The sequence below is a fragment of the Sphaerodactylus townsendi genome, linkage group LG02, assembly GCF_021028975.2.
Source record: "Sphaerodactylus townsendi isolate TG3544 linkage group LG02, MPM_Stown_v2.3, whole genome shotgun sequence".
Classification (NCBI taxonomy): Eukaryota; Metazoa; Chordata; class Lepidosauria; order Squamata; family Sphaerodactylidae; genus Sphaerodactylus; species Sphaerodactylus townsendi.
In genome coordinates this window covers 140,350,834-140,370,639 of record NC_059426.1, presented here as the reverse complement: position 1 = coordinate 140,370,639, position 19,806 = coordinate 140,350,834, and the positions used below count along the sequence as shown (strand labels likewise).

Below are 19,806 nucleotides of genomic sequence, written 5' to 3'. Positions count from 1 at the left end.
CAGGACTCAAATCTAGCTCTAATGCTGATGAACACCACAACTCTTTCCTGTGCATGGATTTGTATCTGCATAAGCAGGTACAAATTCATATTGTCCCTTTCATAGACAACCGCTGATGAATACGTGACTAACTAGTTGTTATTGGTGAACAAGTAATCAAATATGGGATAATTGTTTAACTTGCAAGCCAGGTTGATCCAGTTTGCAATATATTTACAGTGTTTCTAACCAATCCTGATGGGCTGGGAGGAAAATAATTTTATATTAACATGTATAACATGGACTTTGCCATGTGTGAGGCTTCTTTGTTGGCCAACCTCCATTTTGGGCCCAGAAAGGTCTATTCACAGTAAAAACTGCCTAATGGGAACTATACTTCCTAGGACACCCTGTGAGCCCCAAGGTCTCCTGGGAACTGTAGTTCCTCAGGCCGTTTTTACTGCAAACAGGCCTTTTGCAGCCTGAAAAAGTTCTAGAAAAAGGAAAGGAACTAAGGTAAGTGTGGGAAGGGGGATGGGGGGCGCTGAGGGGGAGGGGAAAGGGGGAGGGGCCTGGGGGCGATTTTCTGCACCCTTCAGGCGTGCGCCAGTGCATGGCACACACCCTGTCCCCTTGTAGCTCCGCCACTGGCTTAATCAGATAAATAGTAAGCTCTCTTCAAAAGGAGAGCAAACAAAGTTAGTTGTGGGGGTGAAGAGGATGACACTGAACTACACATATTAAAAAAATACAACCGCATTGCAAAGCAAATAATGCACCTTGAGAGTAATTAACATTTAGGCTAGTAAGGAACTTGCATTCTGGTGATCCCTGCATCACTTTAACAGTCTAGCTTTTAGAAATTAAAAAATAAATAAAAAATAGGCTAAAATGACAGAAATAATCTGGTCTGATTGTATTATGTGATTGAGATAATACTCCAGAGACTTTTTATGGGAGAACAGAATAATTGCTAGGATTTTGCATAAAAGTTTGCTAATAAAAGCATGGGCATTTTTGCTGATTTCCCCCTTCCTGCACAAGATCTCTGACACCCTGCCATGCAGGTGTCCCCCTAGATGTCCCCTACCCTGGAGGAAGCATTTCAGGATACTTTTTTTGCTGCAACAGGAGGGGAAGACAGGGATGTTAATCATTTAGTACAGTACAACTCTATTGCCTGCATAGAAAAAAAACCCCTTTGAACAATTCAGTTTTGCACAGTTTGTGGAAAATCAAGGGAGTGGGAGTCTTCTTGACTTCCTCAGGCAGATCATTACATAAGGAGGAGCGATACGGGACAATGTGCATGTATAAACAGTTGTTGATTTTGCCAATTTGGAGGGTTAGCATCTGAAGAAACCTTTCCAGATGAGTTAAGTTGCCATGGCAATGCATAGGAGGAGAGGCAGCTTCACAGATGAGAGCCTAAAGCCATAGAGGGCTTCGTATGCGATAGCCAATACCTTAAATTGAGCACAGTAATTGATAGGCAGCCTGTGGAGTGATTGCAGAATGGGAATAATATGCATGTTCTGTCTAGCTCGCAATAATAAATAAGCCATGGTGTACTACACAAATTGGAGTTTCCAAACTGATTTTGAGGAGAGACCAACATCCAGTGCATTACAATAGTCTAGTTTCCATATTACTATAACCTTTTTGCAGCTCCATTAATTTTGCACACCCCCAAGGCTCTTAACTGAGGCACTATCAGATTAACTTTATCAAAAGTCAGGAGCACAATGTCCTTCCAAGATTTCTGTGTTCTAAACCAGCATCACCCCTGTCTTTTCATGGGTTAGTTTCAATTTGTGCACTCTTAGCCAATTTATCACAGCAACCAGGTAATGATTTAGGATCTCTACCATATCACCAGGGAATTTGAATAAAGATACATACAGCTGTATATCATGGGCTTATTGATGACTGCTAGCTCCAAAGCTATGAATGATTTCTCCAAGGGTTTTTACATAGAATTGTGGCCTGTGGAAGTCCACAGGCTAGGTCCCACACTGATGTTAACTGGTTTCCAGTAGTCAGCCTTTGAGACTGACCTGCAAGGAGTGATTTAAACCTATTCAGCATACATCTGCCGAGACCTACTTCTGCCTCCATGCATTGCAACAAGATGGTATGTAGCAAAGGCTACATATATATTCACTGAGACCCAACAAAGAGGTATTTGCAAATGAGTTATCCAAGAAGACCTGGTGTTGGAAATGAAAAGTGAATTCACTCTTAATACAGCAGATGTACAGACTTTGATGGTGGCTCGAATTGTCATTTTATAAGACTTTATTCTCTGCTGAAGCCAAACGGTGCTGAAACGATTTAGATTTCAATTTCATGTCTTGCATTTTTTAAGGAGAGCAAATTAATAACTACATTCTTGGGCATCACAGTGGAGGAGAAAAAATCCCAAAATGTCCACCTAATGAAAAGTACATCTTGCCATGTAATTCTATTACTGTCTCAGTGCACATAACAAATGAACAATGGCACAGAGCAGACACATCCTATAAGATATTAAAATGGTCTGAATGGGGAAAATATTATAATTATTAGCAGGAGAGAAATTAATCCTGGAGGTTGAGAATAATATCTAAGGAATGCTTCGGGATGGCTGAGTAACTTTCCTGAATGGCAAATTCTATTGATACCATTTGAATTAAGTTTGCCCTGGACCTTGGATGCCGCAGGGCAGACTGGGAAATAAAAGTGACTGGAGCAAACTAAGATGACCAGCCTTTGTGGCACCAACAGTGGACGTTGATTGGCCTGCTGAGGTAAATGGGAATCAGTGTTAGTAGAAAATGTTTTTTTTGCACAAGTCATTTACAATGTATCTTGCTGCCAAATTCCATATTTTTTCATTGAATTCCACATGTTTCCCCCTTTGGTTCTGAAACATTTTCCCCTCATTTTTCCTCCATTTTTTTCCTGAGCACTTTAACCGTGATTTTCCCCCCAATTCATTTCTGAGCCAGCTTCCCTTGAGCATGCAATCATGTTGAAATGGACTTTATTTTACTGCTTCACCAAACACCTGGCCCTTATTCATGCTCCCTTGTAGCTGCGCAACTTCCCTTTCAACCATTTTCACCTCTCTTTTATCCTCCATTTTCAGCACACACAGAAGTAGAGGGACCAGGGAGCATTCTGGGAGTTTGAAGCTACAGAATTGATTTGAAGTTCTCTCCCTTATGAGTGATGATAAGGAACAGCCACATGAGCAACAGATACAGTCCTTGGTGAATATGCAAGTGGCAGAAGGTTTAGCCCATGGAATGGTCCCTGTCAATCCCCAGAGGAGATTTGTGCTGGTGGTAGGAGACTCCCTACTAAGGGGAACAGAAACAGGGATTTGCAGGCTTGACAAGATGTCTCCAGAGGTGTGCTGTCTCCCTTAGGCAAAAATCCATGATGTCATAGAGAGGCTTACAAGACTTGTTGAGACCACTGACCATTATCCCTTCCTTTTGATCAAACAAATGACACTGCAAGATGCAGCTTTCAGGACATCACAGGGGATTTTGAGGCTCTGGGAAGGAAGCTGAAGGATCTGGATGCACAGGTTGTCATTTCATCTCTCCTCCCAGTTGAAGGGCACAAGGAAGGGAAAGAAGAATAGTGAAGGCTTTGCAGATGGTGTTGCCAGGAACATTTTGGCTTCTTGGACATTGGTCTGTGGTTTCATGAAAATGGACTTCTGGCAAAGGGTGGGTTGCACCTCACAGCTATAGGTAGAAACATTCTTGCTAGAAGGCTTACAAACCTGATTAGGAGTACTTTAAATTGAGTTATGTGGGGGAGGGAGACAGTAAAGAGGACAGGAGTTCATCAATTGTTAGAGATAATAGTCTGAAGGTTATAGAGAGAACTGAGCAAATAGTTCAAGAACCCAACTTTAAATAAGCAACCAGGGGGAATGAAGCATGGTCTTAGATGTCTCTACACTAATGTACAGAGCATGGGAATTAAACGAGATGAACTTAATACAGCAAAACAAATATGATATAATAAGCATCAATGAATCTGATGGGATGGGTCTTGTGATTGGAATGTAACAATCAAGGGGTACAACCTATTTCAGAGAAATAAACTGAGGAGGAAAGGAGGAAAAGTAGCATTATATGTCAGGGATGATTACCTCTGTGAGCAGGTCCATGATTTAAATCCTGGAAGCCAGGTTGAGAGCATCTAGGTAAAAATTAAGGGGAAGAGAAACAACAATGATCTGATTGTAGGGCTCTACTACAGACCCCCCAAATCAGACTGAAGAATTAAATTATGCCTTCCTGGAATACATGACCAAACTTTCAGAAAAAAGAGAAGTAGTAATGGGAGAGTTCAGTTATCCTGATACTTGTTGGAAGCCAAACTCTGCCATGTCAGTAAGGCCTAACAAATTCTTCACTTGCCTTGCAGTCAGTTTCATGCTCCAGAAGGTGGATGAGGCAACATGGGGTTCAGTTATTTTAGATCTGCTCCTAACCAACAATGATGAGCCAATTAGTGAAGTGGAAGTAGTAGGACACTTAGTGACCATGTTTTCCTGGTGTTTGTTTTACAGTGGAAAGGGGATGCCAAGCATAGTCAGACATGCACTCTAGACTTTAAAAGCTGATTTTAGTAAACTTAGGAAACTACTGGTTATAATCCCTTGGTTAAAAATACAGAAAAGAAGGAAGTGCATGATTGATGGGAGTTTCTTAAATGAGGGATCTTGAAGGCACAATTTAAAACATTTCCAATGAGGAGGAAAAATGGGAGGTGTCTAAGGAAACCAGAATGCATGCCTAAAGAACTTTCAACTGAGCAAAGAGTTAAGAGACATGTACAAAAAATGGAAAAAGTGGGAAATCACCAAAGAGGAATTCAAACAAATAGCCAAGGTGTGTAGGGAGAAAGTTAAAAAAGCAAAAGCTCAGGCTTGGTAGAGAAGTTAAAAACAATTTTAAAAGGCTTTTTCATTGTTGTTATGTCCGTAGCAAATGGACGAAAAAGAATATGGTGGGGTCACTGTATGAAGAAAATGGTAAAATGCTAACAGGGGCTGGAGAAAAAGCAGAACTACTCATTACCCTCTTTGTCTCGGTCTTCTCTGAAAAGGAAAACAGTGCTAAACTAAGAGGAAATGGAACATAAGATGCAGTAGGGGAAATTCAGCACAGAATAATTAAAGAGATAGTGCAGGAATAAATTCATATCTCCAGGCCCTGATGAGCTACATCCCAGGGTATTAGAAGAACTGGCAGAGGTAATCTCGGAACATCTTGCAATAATATTTGAGAACTCCTGGAGAACAGGAGAAGTTCCAGAAAACTGGAGGAGGGCTAATGTTGTCCCCATCTTCAAAAAGGGAAAAAAGAGTACCAAAACAATTACCTCCCAGTCAGCCTTACATCAATACTATGAAAGATTCTAGAGCAGATCATTAAACAGACAGTCTGTAAACACTTAGCCAGGAATGTTGTGATCACTAAAAGTCAACATGGCCTTCTCAAAAACAAGTCATACCAGACTAATCTTATGTCTTCACAAGCTTGGTAAGACAAAGGGATGGATGTAGCATACCTTGATTTCAATAAGGCCTTTGATAAAGTTCCCCATGATATTCTTGCAAGCAAGCTAGTAAAATGTGGGCTAGGCAAAGCTACTAAAGCTACGGATTTGTAATTGGTTGACTAACTGAACCCAAAGAGTGCCCACCAATGGCTCATCTTCATCCTGGAGAGAAGTTACTAATGAGGTGCCACAGGGTTTTTTCCTGGGTACAGTGCTATTCAATATTTTTATCAATGACATGGAAGATGGAATAGATGGGCATGCTAATCAAATTTGGAAGATTTGTTTTTGCAGTTTGGTCTTGCAGTTTAGTCTTGTATGTATAACCTGAGCTTGTAGGTTCTGTGGGGCAGAACTTGGAATGAATTTTGCAAATTTAAAACAAAATTGTCTTTTACTTCTTACTTAACAAATCATATAGCAATATAGAACCTAGTACTACAACAAAACCATGATCTTATTCAAATTTAGCAATTAACTTTTCCTCTTTTCACAGCTTGCCAGCCCCCTCTGATAACTGACCTCAGCTTATCTTTGATCCGGTCTTTGCAGATTTACTGCCATGCCAGACCATGTATCTTCACTCACGAGCCAAGAGAAGCTGTGGGCAAAGAAGAAGGAAGCTAATGAGGATTCACCTCTATTTGGCTCTTTAGAGGGAACCTTTTAGCTTGGGAGCTGCTTATTGGTATGTATTCAGTACTGTTATATATTCAGTATTGTTATATATTCAGTACTGGCTTTAGTTTTATTGAGGAACTTTTGGATCTTTGGCCATACAATGATAAAAAATCTGATATTTGTATTCCATATTCCCCCTTAGTAGATTAAAATGGATGTGTTGTGTGAATTAGAATGAATTCCACTTTGGATAGAAAGCTAGTTGAGAATTTTCAATAAATAAATCATAACTAATGTTTGTGCACTTAGGCCAGAAGACTGGGCACATATACAATACCGAGACCATACCAAAAATACAACATTGGCAACAGGTAGCCATGAGTAATGCGGGAGGCCCAGGTTCAAATCCCCGTTCTGCCATTAAGCTCACTTGGTGACCTTGGGCCAACTCTATAAATCTCTCTCGGTCTAACTTATCTCAAAGGGTTGCTATGAGAATGAAGTTAGGAAGCGAGAGTCGCGCATGTTCCTTGGAGGAAGAGTGGGATCAAAACATACTAAATAGAAAATGGTTTGTTGATCAGATTGCTCTCACCCTGGCACTCAGCTGGGGAGCAGGGAAAATGTTGGATGAAATAGGGGTTGATTGGTGTCACCCCCAATGCAATGTTGCCACTTCCAGGTTATGCTAGCAGTGTCATCATTGTGCTGGGGTACTACCACTCCTGTAAATCCCTGCCTTCCCCAATTCTTACCTATTACCATGCACAGGCTGGTAACCCTACTCTACATGTACAGCCAAGGATGAGCATTGTAGGGAAGAAAAACACTGCCTGATCACACTAGTGCAGCTGGCGCAGTATAGGCTGGATGTGATCCCAGGTGGCGCTACCTGCCAGCAAGCGCGCCGCTGCGTGCTGGACCAGTTTTAATCTCCGGATCAAACGCAAGGGAAGGCCCACGTAGAGCGAGTTACAATAGTCTAATCTGGAGATGACCGTTGCATGGATCACAGTGGCTAAGTCCGCTTGGGAGAGGAAGGGTGCCAGCCGTCGGGCCTGACGGAGGTGGAAGAAAGCAGCCCGGGTTGTATGGGCCACCTGGGTCTCCATTGATAGAGACAAATCCAGGTGGACCCCCAGGCTGCGAACGGAGGGGGTCGGCGCCAAAGTGACCCCCTCCCACACCGGCGGCTGGAAAGACCCTCCCGCCCTTCATGGCCGAGCCAGAGGATCTCCGTCTTTGATGGATTCAGTTTTAACCTGCTCTGCCGTAACCAACCAGCGACCGCCTCCAAACAGTGCTGTAGAGCCGCAGGGGCGGCGGTTGCTCCCCCCTCCATCAACAGAACGAGCTGTGTGTCATCTGCATACTGATGACAGACCAGCCCGAAACTCCGTACCAGCTGAGCAAGGGGTCGCATATAGATATTAAATAGCAGCAGGGATAATAGTGCCCCCTGGGGTACACCGCATTGGAGCGGGCACTTCCGGGAGGCTTGATCCCCGCACCTCACTTGCTGGCTCCGGCCCGGAGAAACGAGGCAATCCATTGAAGGACAGTGCCTCGCACTCCAGAGGCGGCCAGGCAGTGGGTCAAAAGGTCATGGTCGACCACGTCAAACGCTGCGGTGAGATCTAACAACACCAGCAGCCCCGATCCGCCTCGGTCTAGCTGAATACGGAGTGTATCTGTGACGGCGACGAGAACAGTCTCCGTCCCATGCCCAGCACGGAAGCCGGACTGGAAGGGGTCGAAAGCCGATGTGTCATCCAGAAAACCTTGAAGCTGCTCCAACACCACTCTCTCAATTACCTTCCCCAGAAACGAAAGATTCGAAACGGGGCGGTAATTGGCCAGATCACTCGGATCTAACAATGGTCTTTTTAGGAGTGGGTGGACCACTGCCTCCTTCAACCCATCCGGGAAGGTTCCTTGCTCAAGGGAACCATTGATTATGCTCAACAGATGGGGTCGTAGCTCCGCCCGGCAGGTTTTCACAAGCCAGGACGGGCACGGATCCAGAGGACAGGTAGTAGGTCTAACAGCAGCTAAGGCTCTGTCGACAGTGGCTTCAGAGTGCAGGGAAAACTGGGCCAAACAAGGGCCTGAAGACGGCAAGGGAGTCTCCAGTTCACTAATTGTAGCCAATGTGGACAGAAGGTCGTGGCGGAGCGACGCAATCTTATCCGCAAAAAAGCTCATAAATGCCTCACAGCTGATGCTCAATTGAGAATTTGAAGATCGATAAGGAGGTCAATGACCGAATTATGCGAAACAATTGCGCTGGGCGGGAGCTAGCGGATGCGAGGGAGGAGGAGAAGAAAGCCCTCTTCACTTCCTTCGTCGCCACCTCATAGGCTTTCATAAGCGTCCTATAAGATATTCGCGCAGCTTCGTCGCGAGTTTTCCTCCACGCTCGCTCTAGCCGTCTAAGTTCCCATTTCATACGATGCAACTCCTCAGTATACCATGGAGCTCGACGTAGACGGGGACGTAGAGGGCGCCGGGGGGCAACAGCATCGATGGCATCGGAGAGCCGGGAATTCCAGTCCTCCACTTGCTCATCGAGCGTGCCGGAGGGTTCAGGATCCCGCAGAGCATTCAGGAAACCAAGTGGATCCATAAGTCTCCGCGGGCGGGCATAAATCAGCCCGTCGCCTAGACGGGGGTGATGCGGCAAGTCCACCTGGACCTTCAGGGCATAATGGTCGGACCATGGCACTCTTTCAGTAGAGGATACGACCAAATTTATCCCCGACCCGAAGACCAAATCCAGCGTGTGCCCAGCCTCATGGGTGGGGCCAGAATTTATTAAGGAGAGGCCTAGCGTCGCCATGGATGACACTAGGTCCGCAGCCGCTGTACATGAGGCGGCATCGACATGGACGTTGAAGTCCCCCAAAACAATAAGCTTGGGGAACCGCAACGCCCAGTCCGACACCACCTCCAGCAGCTGTGGCAGGCCGTTTCCCGGTGCGCTAGGCGACCGGTACACCAGGAGAACGGCCAACCTCTCCGGGACCAACCACTCCAGGCCGACACATTCCATGCCGGTGACCTCCGGGACGGGGACTGCCCTAAAGGGAATAGAATCACGGATGAACAATGCCACACCGCCCCCCGGCCCTGTGTTCGCGATTGGTGGAGGCACGCGAAACCTGGGGGCGCAACTTCGCCCAAGGCGACGGTCTCACCTTCGCGCACCCAGGTCTCGGTGATACATGCCAGGTCCACCTGTTGGGCTCCGAGAAAATCTCGGAGCACCATGGTCTTATTATTGATGGACCTGGCATTAATTAACACCAAAGACGAAGCAGAGTGTCCCTGATCCCGACCACCATCGTTTCTCGGGATAGGTCGGAGGTCAGAAGGCAGACGAGCATAGTTATATCTCGTGTGTCTTCTATCATATGGCCGCCGCCTACCGCAGTATCTACCCCGTCCCATCAATACAGGGATCCCCAGCCCCAGAATTGGTGCCCCCATGACTCTGCCAAACCTCCCTCTTGCCTAAAAAGCCTGACAAACACCCTACAGAATATCTAACACAGTTAGTTAAGCTAGTCTTATCCTATCAACCCCAGCCTAAGGACCTCAGTCTAAGAGGCGGGTCAGGATAAGCCAAAAATAAATACAAATTCAATTCTGATAAACTACCCACAATTCATACAATTCAATTCTAACAGCTACCCACAATTCATACTAACAATACAATTTATCCGGCCTAACCAGAACAATGAACAGTAAAGCAGGGAGCTTGGGGGGGGGGAGAGGGTTGCAGATCGGGGGTGCCAGGTAACAATAAGGGGGGAATTCCGGATCATCTTCAAGGTGCTGGTATTGACCTTTAAGGCCTTACGCGGCCTGGGACCATCGTATCTTCGAGACCGCATCACCCCATATGTCCCGGCACGGCCTCTTCGATCAGTTGAGGCCAATCTACTGGTGGTCCCTGGCCCCTCGGTGATACGGCTGGCCTCCACATGGGCCAGAGCCTTTACGGCTGTGGCCCCGGCCTGGTGGAACGCTCTCCCTCCAACTGTCCGGGCCCTGCGGGACCTCGGTGAGTTCCTCAGGGCCTGTAAGACGGAGCTGTTCCGCCGGGCCTTTGGAGGCACCGGCCGTTGATGGTGCCCCCTCCTCCCCCGGCCCTGATATCGGGGTCAGATGTCATCTTAGACTCGCCACTCCTCCCTCTTGGAAGGGGGAGGGAATTTTTAGACTGGAACATAGGATTTCTCCCCCCCCCCCAGGGGAGGGGAGGGAACTAAAATGGTAGACTGCTGAACGCCACCTATCTTATTGTAACTTATTATATTTATTAGAAATGTTTTTATATTTTCGCTGCTTTTAAACGTTTTAACTGCTTACATTGTCTCCTTCTATGCTGTGCACCGCCCAGAGCCGTTCGGGGATGGGGCGGTATAAAAGCTCAATAAATAATAATAATAATAATAATAATAATAATAATAATAATAATAATAATAATAATAATAATAATAATAATAATAATAATAATATTTAAAAAGTGGTGACATTAATTGATTTAGAGCAGTGATGGCGAACCTTTTCGAGACCAAGTGCCCAAATTGCAACTCAAAACCCACTTATTTATCGCAAAATGCCAACACAGCAATTTAACCTGAATACTTTAGTTTAGTTTAGAAAAAATGGCTGGCTTCGAGGCGTGTGTTACTCGGGAGTAAGCTTGGTGGTAGTCAGTGGTTTTGCTTTGAAGCAACCATGCAACTCTTCCAGCGGGTGAATCACAACCCTAGGAGGGTTTACTCAGAAGCAAGCCCCATTGCTAGCAACTGAGCTTACTCCCAGGTAAAGGATCGCGCTTTAGTTCTTCGCATGAAAATCAGTGGGGTTTAACAGCGTTTAATAGGGTTATCTACACTGATTTCCCAAAACTAGGTCTTAGGTTTAATGCTAATAATTGAGTCCAGCGGCCCAGGCCAGCCTAGATGTGTGTGTGTGTGGGGGGGAGGGACTCTGTTTGCACGTGCCCACAGAGAGGGCTCTGAGTTCCATCTCTGGCACCCGTGCCATAGATTCGCCACCACTGATTTAGAGTATCAATCACTGTACTTTATATAGCAGGACATGAATTCTTGGAAGTGTTTCTGGAAACTGGATGTCAATATTATTCAGAATGAAGCTTCAGTGGTTCTGCTACTCTCCATAATAACCCATGAATGAAGAGATACTGAGGTTATTACAAGATGAGTGATTATCTGCTAATTTTTCAGGAATTAAATTGGTTCTTTTTGTCTCGAACTCTGACCATTTCTGCTGAGTGAAAAAGCCCACAACATGCTCCCACCATCCATACTACTGTGAAGGTGACTCCAATACTTCAAACACCTTGTGTCAGTTAGTACAAACTGGCTGAATGCTGGCAGCTTTCCATCTCTATAATCAAGTTCAGTGGTCAAGGGTTGTGAACATCTCATATTGAGCCAGTAATAAGGAGGTGGCTGCTTTTCATTGTTTAACAAAGAGAAAGCACTTCATTAAAGGACAGTGAAAACACATCTACCTCAAGTAGATGAACCTTATAGGAACTAAACAGCCTTGGTAATACAGAATGAGTCTGTAGAAATTTCTGACTATGAGAAGAAAGAGACCTGAGACTCATCATTGAAGGCTTATGACTCACAGGACTGCTTGCTTTCACTTCTTGCTCTCACTGAAAAGCAAGGAAGTGTATTGGTTTTGTAACTTTTTATTAAGTATATGAGCCTGCCTTATGCTGTCAGAAGAATTTGACCCTATCAAGGTCAATAGTATTGTCTACTCTGACTGACAGCTGTCTCTTGGGTCTTAGGGAAAAAAAGGTCTTTTCAAACACTTCTTATCATTTAGACAGAGATACCAAGGATTTAACCTGGAAACTTCTGCTTGCAAAACATATGCCATTTAAAAATCCTTGCAAATCAAAATAATACTGGGTGATGTTGCACCAGCACAGCAATTTGTACAACACATCTGAGTTCTATCTACCTATTCAAATATGCAAGTATTTACAATTTGATGCTGCCTTCAGATAAAAATGAAGGTTCTTTTATCAAAAAAGAGACAAAAAGAAAGCCAGGGCTTCACCCTAGCAGACGATTCTTGTGAACAAAAAGAGATTTCACCAGTTCCCCATCTCCTGTTTCAGATATTTCCAATTCCCTGTAATGCTATTCTTGGTGTGCTATTTTCCCCAAGTTGCATTTGGGGAATATTTGGGTCTGCAAAAGGAAGGGTGTAATGAGGAGGTTCCAGTTCACTCATAGAAATACCTTTATAAACTTGCATCTAAGTCCAATATTAAGGACAATGCATATGAGATTTCACCCTGCCCTGTATGGCCAAGGCTAGCCCTACTTCATTAGATCTTGGAAGCTAAACAGAGTCATCTCTAGTTAGTACTTAGATGAGACATCACCAAGGAAGTTGCTACACAGGGTTGCTACACAGAGGTAGGCAATGGCAAAGCTATATTTGTTCATCTTGTGCTTTGAAAACCTCATTGAGTCACCATAAGTCATCTGCAACTTGACAGCATTTGTGACATACATAAGATTTCACTTTGCCTTTTATTTTGCTCAAGTTAGCAGAGAATACTCATTCACCCTCCTGCAGGCAACGTTTTAATCCCATGGCGCAGGGTGAACCTTTTTGAAAAAACACTCCAATGGGAGCTAAAAGGAGATGGGGCTACACATTTGACGATCCATAACTTTGTCCCCCATGAACCAAACTTCACCAAACCTGGGAGGTATAATCAGGAGAGTCTCCTAAAGACACTCTGAAATTTTGGTGCTGATAGATTAACAATTGAACCCCTGACAGCAGGCCCCCCCCCCCCCCCCAGGGCAGACCTAAATGTCTTCACTAGAAACATGCTGCAGTGAGGATGTTGGAACCTGGATGAAAAGGTGCCGATTCTTTTGAAACTTGGTTGTATCTAGATTAAATTTTCAGTGGGAATTCAGCCTAATGTGACTTGTCATGGCAAACCCTGAAAGTTTAGGGTTTCAGGCGCTGGCAAAGTCTCATTGAATCAGAGGTGTCATGATTATTAGGCCCATAGCAACCCATCACCTAGCTAGCCTAGAACAAATATTCCAATCAACAAGTAACTGGTGAGGCATGTAATTAAGAGGGAAGCTGTGTTTAAATTCTTTTGTACCACATTAAAAAAAAGCACTGAAATAAGCAAAGAGAACATTGATAACTGATTAAACACAATACTGCAACTGCAATGAAATGGAGTGTTCCTTTTTTTTTACTGAGAGCATAAATCTGTACCCTTGCCCCAATAGCAACTCACTTCTTGCTTGAAGCAGTGGAAAATATGTTACTTTTTTTTTAAGTATCTTTATTAAGCATTATAAAATAAACAGTTATACATTATTATTAATCAGTTGATTGTGTACAATCACACGTTGTCAGTCATTAATTTCATGTACAACTTAAAAAGGAGCAAATAGTTCAGTACTTTGATCCAGTTTGCTAAATACAAGATATAACCAATTGCTCCTTCCCTCCCCTTATCCCACCCATTCTTCCTTTCCCTCCCCTATTCCTTGTCCCCCTTGACTTCCCCTCAGTTTCTTAATAATAAATCAATATCTTAACGACTCTGACTCTGGTCTGTTTATAGTAACTTAATCAAAATTCAGAAGGAAAAGGAAACTTAACTGTTATTACTTCATTATCACCCTAATTTCCTTCCTACAAGGTGAAAAGAGAATACATATACATTCAAAATTCTATAGGAGAGACTTTGATGTTATGATTGTTGGATTGGTACAGTGTCCATGGCATCCAGGTTTGTTGATACTCCTCCGCTGGTAATTCCTTTATCTGAAATGAAAGTCTGTCCATTATATATAAGGTTTGCACCTTCTCCCTCCATTCCTCGATCCTGGGTGACTGGTCTGATTTCCAGTGCCTCGCTATTACAATCCGCGCTGCTGCAAGTAAGTGAAATAACAGACGTTTATATTTTACAGAAATTTTTTCAGTCATAAAGGATGGGCCTAACAGGTAAGTAATTGCATCTTTTTTCATTTTTACCTTTAAGATTTTTCCAATTTCTCTATGTATAGCATTCCAAAATTTTTTTGTTTTTTTACAGGTCCACCAGATGTGGAAAAATGTACCGACTTCTTTTTTGCATTTCCAGCATCTGGGGGAATTATTCTTATTCATTTTAGCTAACACGGACGGCGTAAGCTAAGTTCTGTAATACATTTTTATGGAGTTCTCCCATAGGTCAGCACATGGAGTGAATTTATAGATTTCCTTATAGAATTTTTCCCATTTTTCTAAGGGTATTGCCTTCCCGTGGTTTTTTGCCCAGTTAATCATATTGTTTTTTACCATTTCATCTTCTGTTTTTTGTTGCAACAAAATCTTATATAGTTCATTAATGTTCTTTACATCTGGATTAGTAAATATCTTGTCTAATTCGTTTGGTTCTTTTTGTATCCCCCAGAATTTATTATCCGTTTTAAAATTACTGAGTAATTGGGCATACGTAAACCATTGGCAATTCCCTTTTTCCCATTTTATTGCCTCTTTTTGTTTCATAATTGGGGTATTTTGATTCCACAGTAAGATATCTTTATATCTCAGCCAATTATCTTTTTCATTAATATCATTAATCTGTTGTGCTTCCATTCTTGATAACCATGTTGGAATCTTAGTGTAGAATATTCTTCTATATTTTAGCCATATTTTTAGTAAGTTATTTCTTATAAGGTGGTTTTTAAAAGTTTTATCTGTGTACTGTTTCTTCTCCTGGTTCGGCCATAGATAGGCATGCCATCCCTTTTGTAGATTATATCCTTCTATATTCAGTAAACTCTTATCTTTTAGAATAATCCATTCTTTTATCCATGCAAGTGCTCCTGCATCATGGTATGCTTGTAAATCAGGCAATGCCATGCCTCCCTCTTTTTTATTTTGTATTAGATGTTTATATCTTACTCTAGGCTTTCTTCCTTCCCAGATAAACTTAGTTATTGCTTTTTTCCATTCGTTAAAGATTTTACTGGATGTTATTATTGGGATGGTTTGAAAGAGATGCATAAATTTTGGCAGTGTTGTCATTTTTATTGCACTGAGCCTTCCTAGCAATGATAAGTTTTTATTGGACCAGTTCTTAAAGTCTTCCTGAGTTTTTGTTCCCATTTTTTCATAGTTATTTTTTATTAAATTCTTGTTGTTATCTTCTAGTATTATGCCTAAGTATTTTATTCTTTTCTCGTTTTTGATGTTAGAACTTTCTGTAATTTTTCTTTTTTCTTGCATTGTCATATTCCATAAAAACATTTTAGTCTTACTATAATTTATTTTTAATCCTGCCACTTTTCCATATTTAATTATTATTTCTTGTAACTGGTCCAATTTGATTTGTGGTTCATCCAAAAAAATGACTATGTCATCGGCGTATGCCATTAGCTTATACTGATTGCCTTTCACTTTAACTCCTTTAATTCTGGAATCTTCTATTACGTTTTTCAATAAGATTTCGATTGCTAAAATAAAAAGGAGCGGTGATAAAGGGCAACCTTGCTTGGTTCCTTTAGCTATTGGGAATTGATCGGAATATTCATTGTTTATTTTGATTCTTGCATTTTGCTCCGTATAGGTCTTTTTTATTGCGTTATAAAATTTTCCATTTATATCCATTCTTTGCATTGTGGCTAACATAAACTCCCAATTAACTCTGTCAAACGCTTTGTCTGCATCCAAGAAAATTGCTGCTAGTGGTAAGTCGGGCTTATCATTAATGTATTCTATTATATTTGTTACAATTCTAATGTTTCGTTTTAGTTGCCTACCCGGAAGGAATCCAGATTGTTCTTCCTGAATATATCTAATCAAAATTTTTTTGAGCCTTTGTGCCAGTATTGTTGTAAAAATTTTGTAATCTACATTGAGTAGAGATATGGGCCGGAAGTCACTAACTTCTGGTGTTTCTGTTTCTGTCTTAGGAATTAGTGAAATCGTAGCCTGTTTCCAGGATTCCGGTATGTTTCCATCCGTAAAAATGTCGTTTATTAGTGATACTAGTTGTTTAATAACCTCATCCTTAAAGATCTTATAATATGCTGCTGGCAAATTGTCCGTACCTGGTGTTTTATTTTTTAATCCCCTAATCACTCTGTCAACTTCCTCCATTGTTACTGGTTTATTTAGTTCCTCTTTTTCCTTCTCCTTTATTTTCATTATTTTCTGTTCATTTAAATAACTTTGTAAGTTTTCTGTTGTTAATGGGTCCTTTTTATATAAATTACTGTAAAATTCTTGGAAGGCTTTTTTAATTTGATTCTTATCAGATATTATTTTAGGTCCCGCCTTAATTTTATTAATCTTGTTTAAATTTTGTTGTTTCCTTAATTTATTTGCCAACCATTTTCCCGTTTTATTATCTAGCGTATAGTATTTTTGTCTCATATATAAAATATTCCTGGCTATTTGATCCGTTTGTAATGCTCTAATTTGTTCCTTTAGTATCTTAATTTGATTATTTACCTTTTTACTATTATGTTTATCTTGCAATTTCTTTTCCAGGTTATTTATCTGCATCTCTAGCTCTCTAAACTGTTCTTTTTTTTTCTCTTTTCAGGTTTACTTCAGCCCTCTTCAGTAGTCCACGTATTACTGCTTTATGAGCATCCCATAGGGTTGCCTCCTCCTTCACCGATCCTGTATTTAACTCCCAATAATCCAATAAACTTTTCTTAATATTTTCTTGGACTTTTCTGTTATTTAAAACCCAATCTTTAACTTTCCAGGTTGGTTGTTTTAATGATGTCATTAACTCCACATATATTGGGTTGTGGTCTGAAAGGATTCTAGGTTTTGTTTCTATTTTTTCAATTTCTACACAAAGGCATTCCGAGGCCCACACCATATCTATTCTTGATAGTGTGTTGTGCCTCTGTGAATGGTATGTAAAACTTTTTTCTTTACCTTTTTTCAGCCGCCAAACATCCTGTAAACATAATTCTTTTGTTAGTGCAAAAAACACATTAGGCAGTTTATTATCTTTTCTCAACTTATTTTTCCTTCTTTCTTGTAGGTCTAATTTATCCTGGGTTGGCTCTACCACTCCATTAAAGTCCCCCATTACCATCCATTTTTTGTTTGCATATTCTGTTAATTCCTCCCTTAACTGATTATAAAACTCGGTTCTTTTCTCATTTGGACCATAAATCCCTACTATCAAAATTCTTGAGTTATTTACAGTTACTTCCACCCCTAGGTATCTCCCTTCTTTGTCCGCTAATATCTCCTTAGGTTGTAATTGTTTTTTGATATACAGTGCCACCCCCCTTTTTTTCCTTTTACACCCTGCATGGAAGAGAACCCCCAACTTGGGGTAGTCTATATGCTTCTCATCCCCTTTTTTAATATGAGTCTCTTGCAGACAGGTTACTACAGGATTCTCTTTAATAAGTTGAGAGAAGACATGCCTCCTTTTTCTAGGGTTATTTAACCCGTTTATATTACATGTTACAATTTTGATTTTATCCATCTCCCTCCCCACCCAAGTTCCCTTTGTTCTTTGTTCTTACTTTCCTTTTTCTTGGATGGCCTTTCTCAGCTTTTGGGTGATCTCCTGCGCTCTTTGCACTGTGACAATGTTCAGTCTTTTGCCATTCCAGACAAAGGAGATTCCTTCCGGGATAATCCATCGGTATACAATGTTGTTTTTCCTAAGGGTGTCCGTCAGACATTTATAATCCTTTCTCAGTCTCTGGATTGATTGTGGGATTTCTTTCATTATAATCAATGTTTTCCCATCTATTTTGAGAGGTTGTCTTGAATGGTACCTTAAAATTTCGTCTTTTAAGCTTTTTCTTACACAGTACATAATTATGTCTCTAGGGAGTTTTCTATCGTGAGCTACTCTTGAGTTCACTCTGTAGAGTTGATCAATTTCCCTTATCGCATCCTCTTCTTCCAGGTCCCAAACTTCTTGGAGCATCGGCATAAGTCGTTTAGATAACAGCTCTCCTTCTAGCTCTGGTAGTCCTCTTATTCTCAGAGTATTTTCCTTCTGTGCATACTCCAGAAGTGCCACTGCATCTTCTTGCCTCAAATAGTTGTCTTTTAAATTTTCCATTGAGTCCTCAATGTCTGAAATCCGGTTTTCATGGTCTTTTAAACCATCTTTAATTATGTTTAACGTTTCATCGATTTTCTTGAAGTGACCCATCTCTTTTTTAATATTGAGTAGCTCTAGCTCCAGCCTAGCCATTCTTTCTTTTGATTCTTGCTGGAACACTGCTGTGTCCTTTAAGGAGTTTGTAGTAATTTCAATCAGGTGTTCCAACCTCGCCCCATATTCTGGGTGTCTTTCTGGTGTGGCTTGGTCTTTTGCTGCTTTCTCGTTTATATAAGGGCCTCTTCTGGTCGCCATGTTGGTCTTTATACAGGTAAGTTTTGATTCAGGTTAAGCGCTGTTACCTCTTTACGCTCCGTCCGTCTGGGTTTGCCTGTCTCCCGTTTGCTCTCCAAAGGGTATATTGGAATGTCCGTATAGTGACGTAATAGAGTCTATAGTAGAATCTTTCACTTTAGCGGGCTAACAGACCCTCCTTTCTGTTCCTTTCACTAGTTTTCTTCTTGTTTTTCTCCGTCGGTAAGCTTCCGGTTCGTAAGGGTTATGGGGCGTTTTACTTCACCATGCCCTTTACGCTGGAAGCCTTTTGGTTTGTTTACAGCAACGATTTCCTGTTCCGTTTCTGGCAGTTTTCTCTTAAAGCTATCGTCAATCTGGCGCCCTGCCAGATGCCCTCCCAGACCGAGGAAGAAGTTTTTCAAGAAAATTTTTTCGCACTTACTTTGGTGCAAGCCTACGGATACCACGACGACGGTTCCCCGCGATGTTTCCCAGAGCGCGGAGCCGTTCGGGGTGATCAAGCGCCTCCTTTCGTCTTTCTTCTCTCGTTACTCCGTTCTCTCTCTTCTCATCCTCTCCCCAGATATTATGGGTCAGTCTGGGTTCTTGGCGAGTCGTTATTTTTAACCACTGCTGAGGTCAGTAATTGAATCTCTTATTTTATTCACGTACTTTATGACTGTTAGGGGTGGCCGCCCCTTTCTGGGTTCTTCGTTTACCCTCTGCGCCTTCCTCGTTGTTCAGAGCGGATCGCCTTCGTGCTGCTCAATTTGCTTGGGCAGCCTCTTCAGACCTATCCGCACTTCTTCTCCAGGCTCCCCTCTTTCCCGTAAGAGTGGGATACCCCCGTATTTCCCGGGGATTAAAAGGATTTCTCGCAGATGTCTCTCCCTATCAGGTTAGAGACTTTCGAAGCGGCCATTTCCCTAACCGGAAGTCCGAAAATATGTTACTTTCATGAGGAAAACTGAAGCAATATTCCAACCAAGATAGCAGTCTAGTTTAGGAAATTGTCAGAGGGAATTCCGGTGTTTTGCTTAGTTGCTTTAGTCCAGAAATGAGCAGCAAACCTTGTTTCAGCTGACTGAGATACTGATGAGTCTGGTGTATGAAGACAGACCTGGGGCTGCCAGGAGCACCTTCTATGGACCAGGATCAGCTGACACCCCACAAGCAGTCTTGCCACCTCTGTCTGCTCCAAGGCAGTGTGTGGC

At 42.2% G+C, this 19,806-nt stretch overlaps 1 protein-coding gene across 1 annotated transcript in view; it reads right to left on the bottom strand.

The window, feature by feature from the left end:
- The window catches only part of LOC125426363, a 142,775-nt gene extending 124,219 nt beyond the window's left edge, over positions 1–18,556 (bottom strand). Inside the window, exons 1-2 of the mRNA XM_048484619.1 lie at positions 17,763–18,556; positions 13,985–14,147 (exon numbers count right to left, since the gene is read on the bottom strand). Coding sequence (XP_048340576.1) covers positions 13,985–14,147; positions 17,763–18,448 — 849 coding nt within the window. The 5' untranslated portion in view covers positions 18,449–18,556. The remainder of the gene's footprint in view (positions 1–13,984; positions 14,148–17,762) is intronic.
- Positions 18,557–19,806: the final 1,250 nt, after the last annotated feature.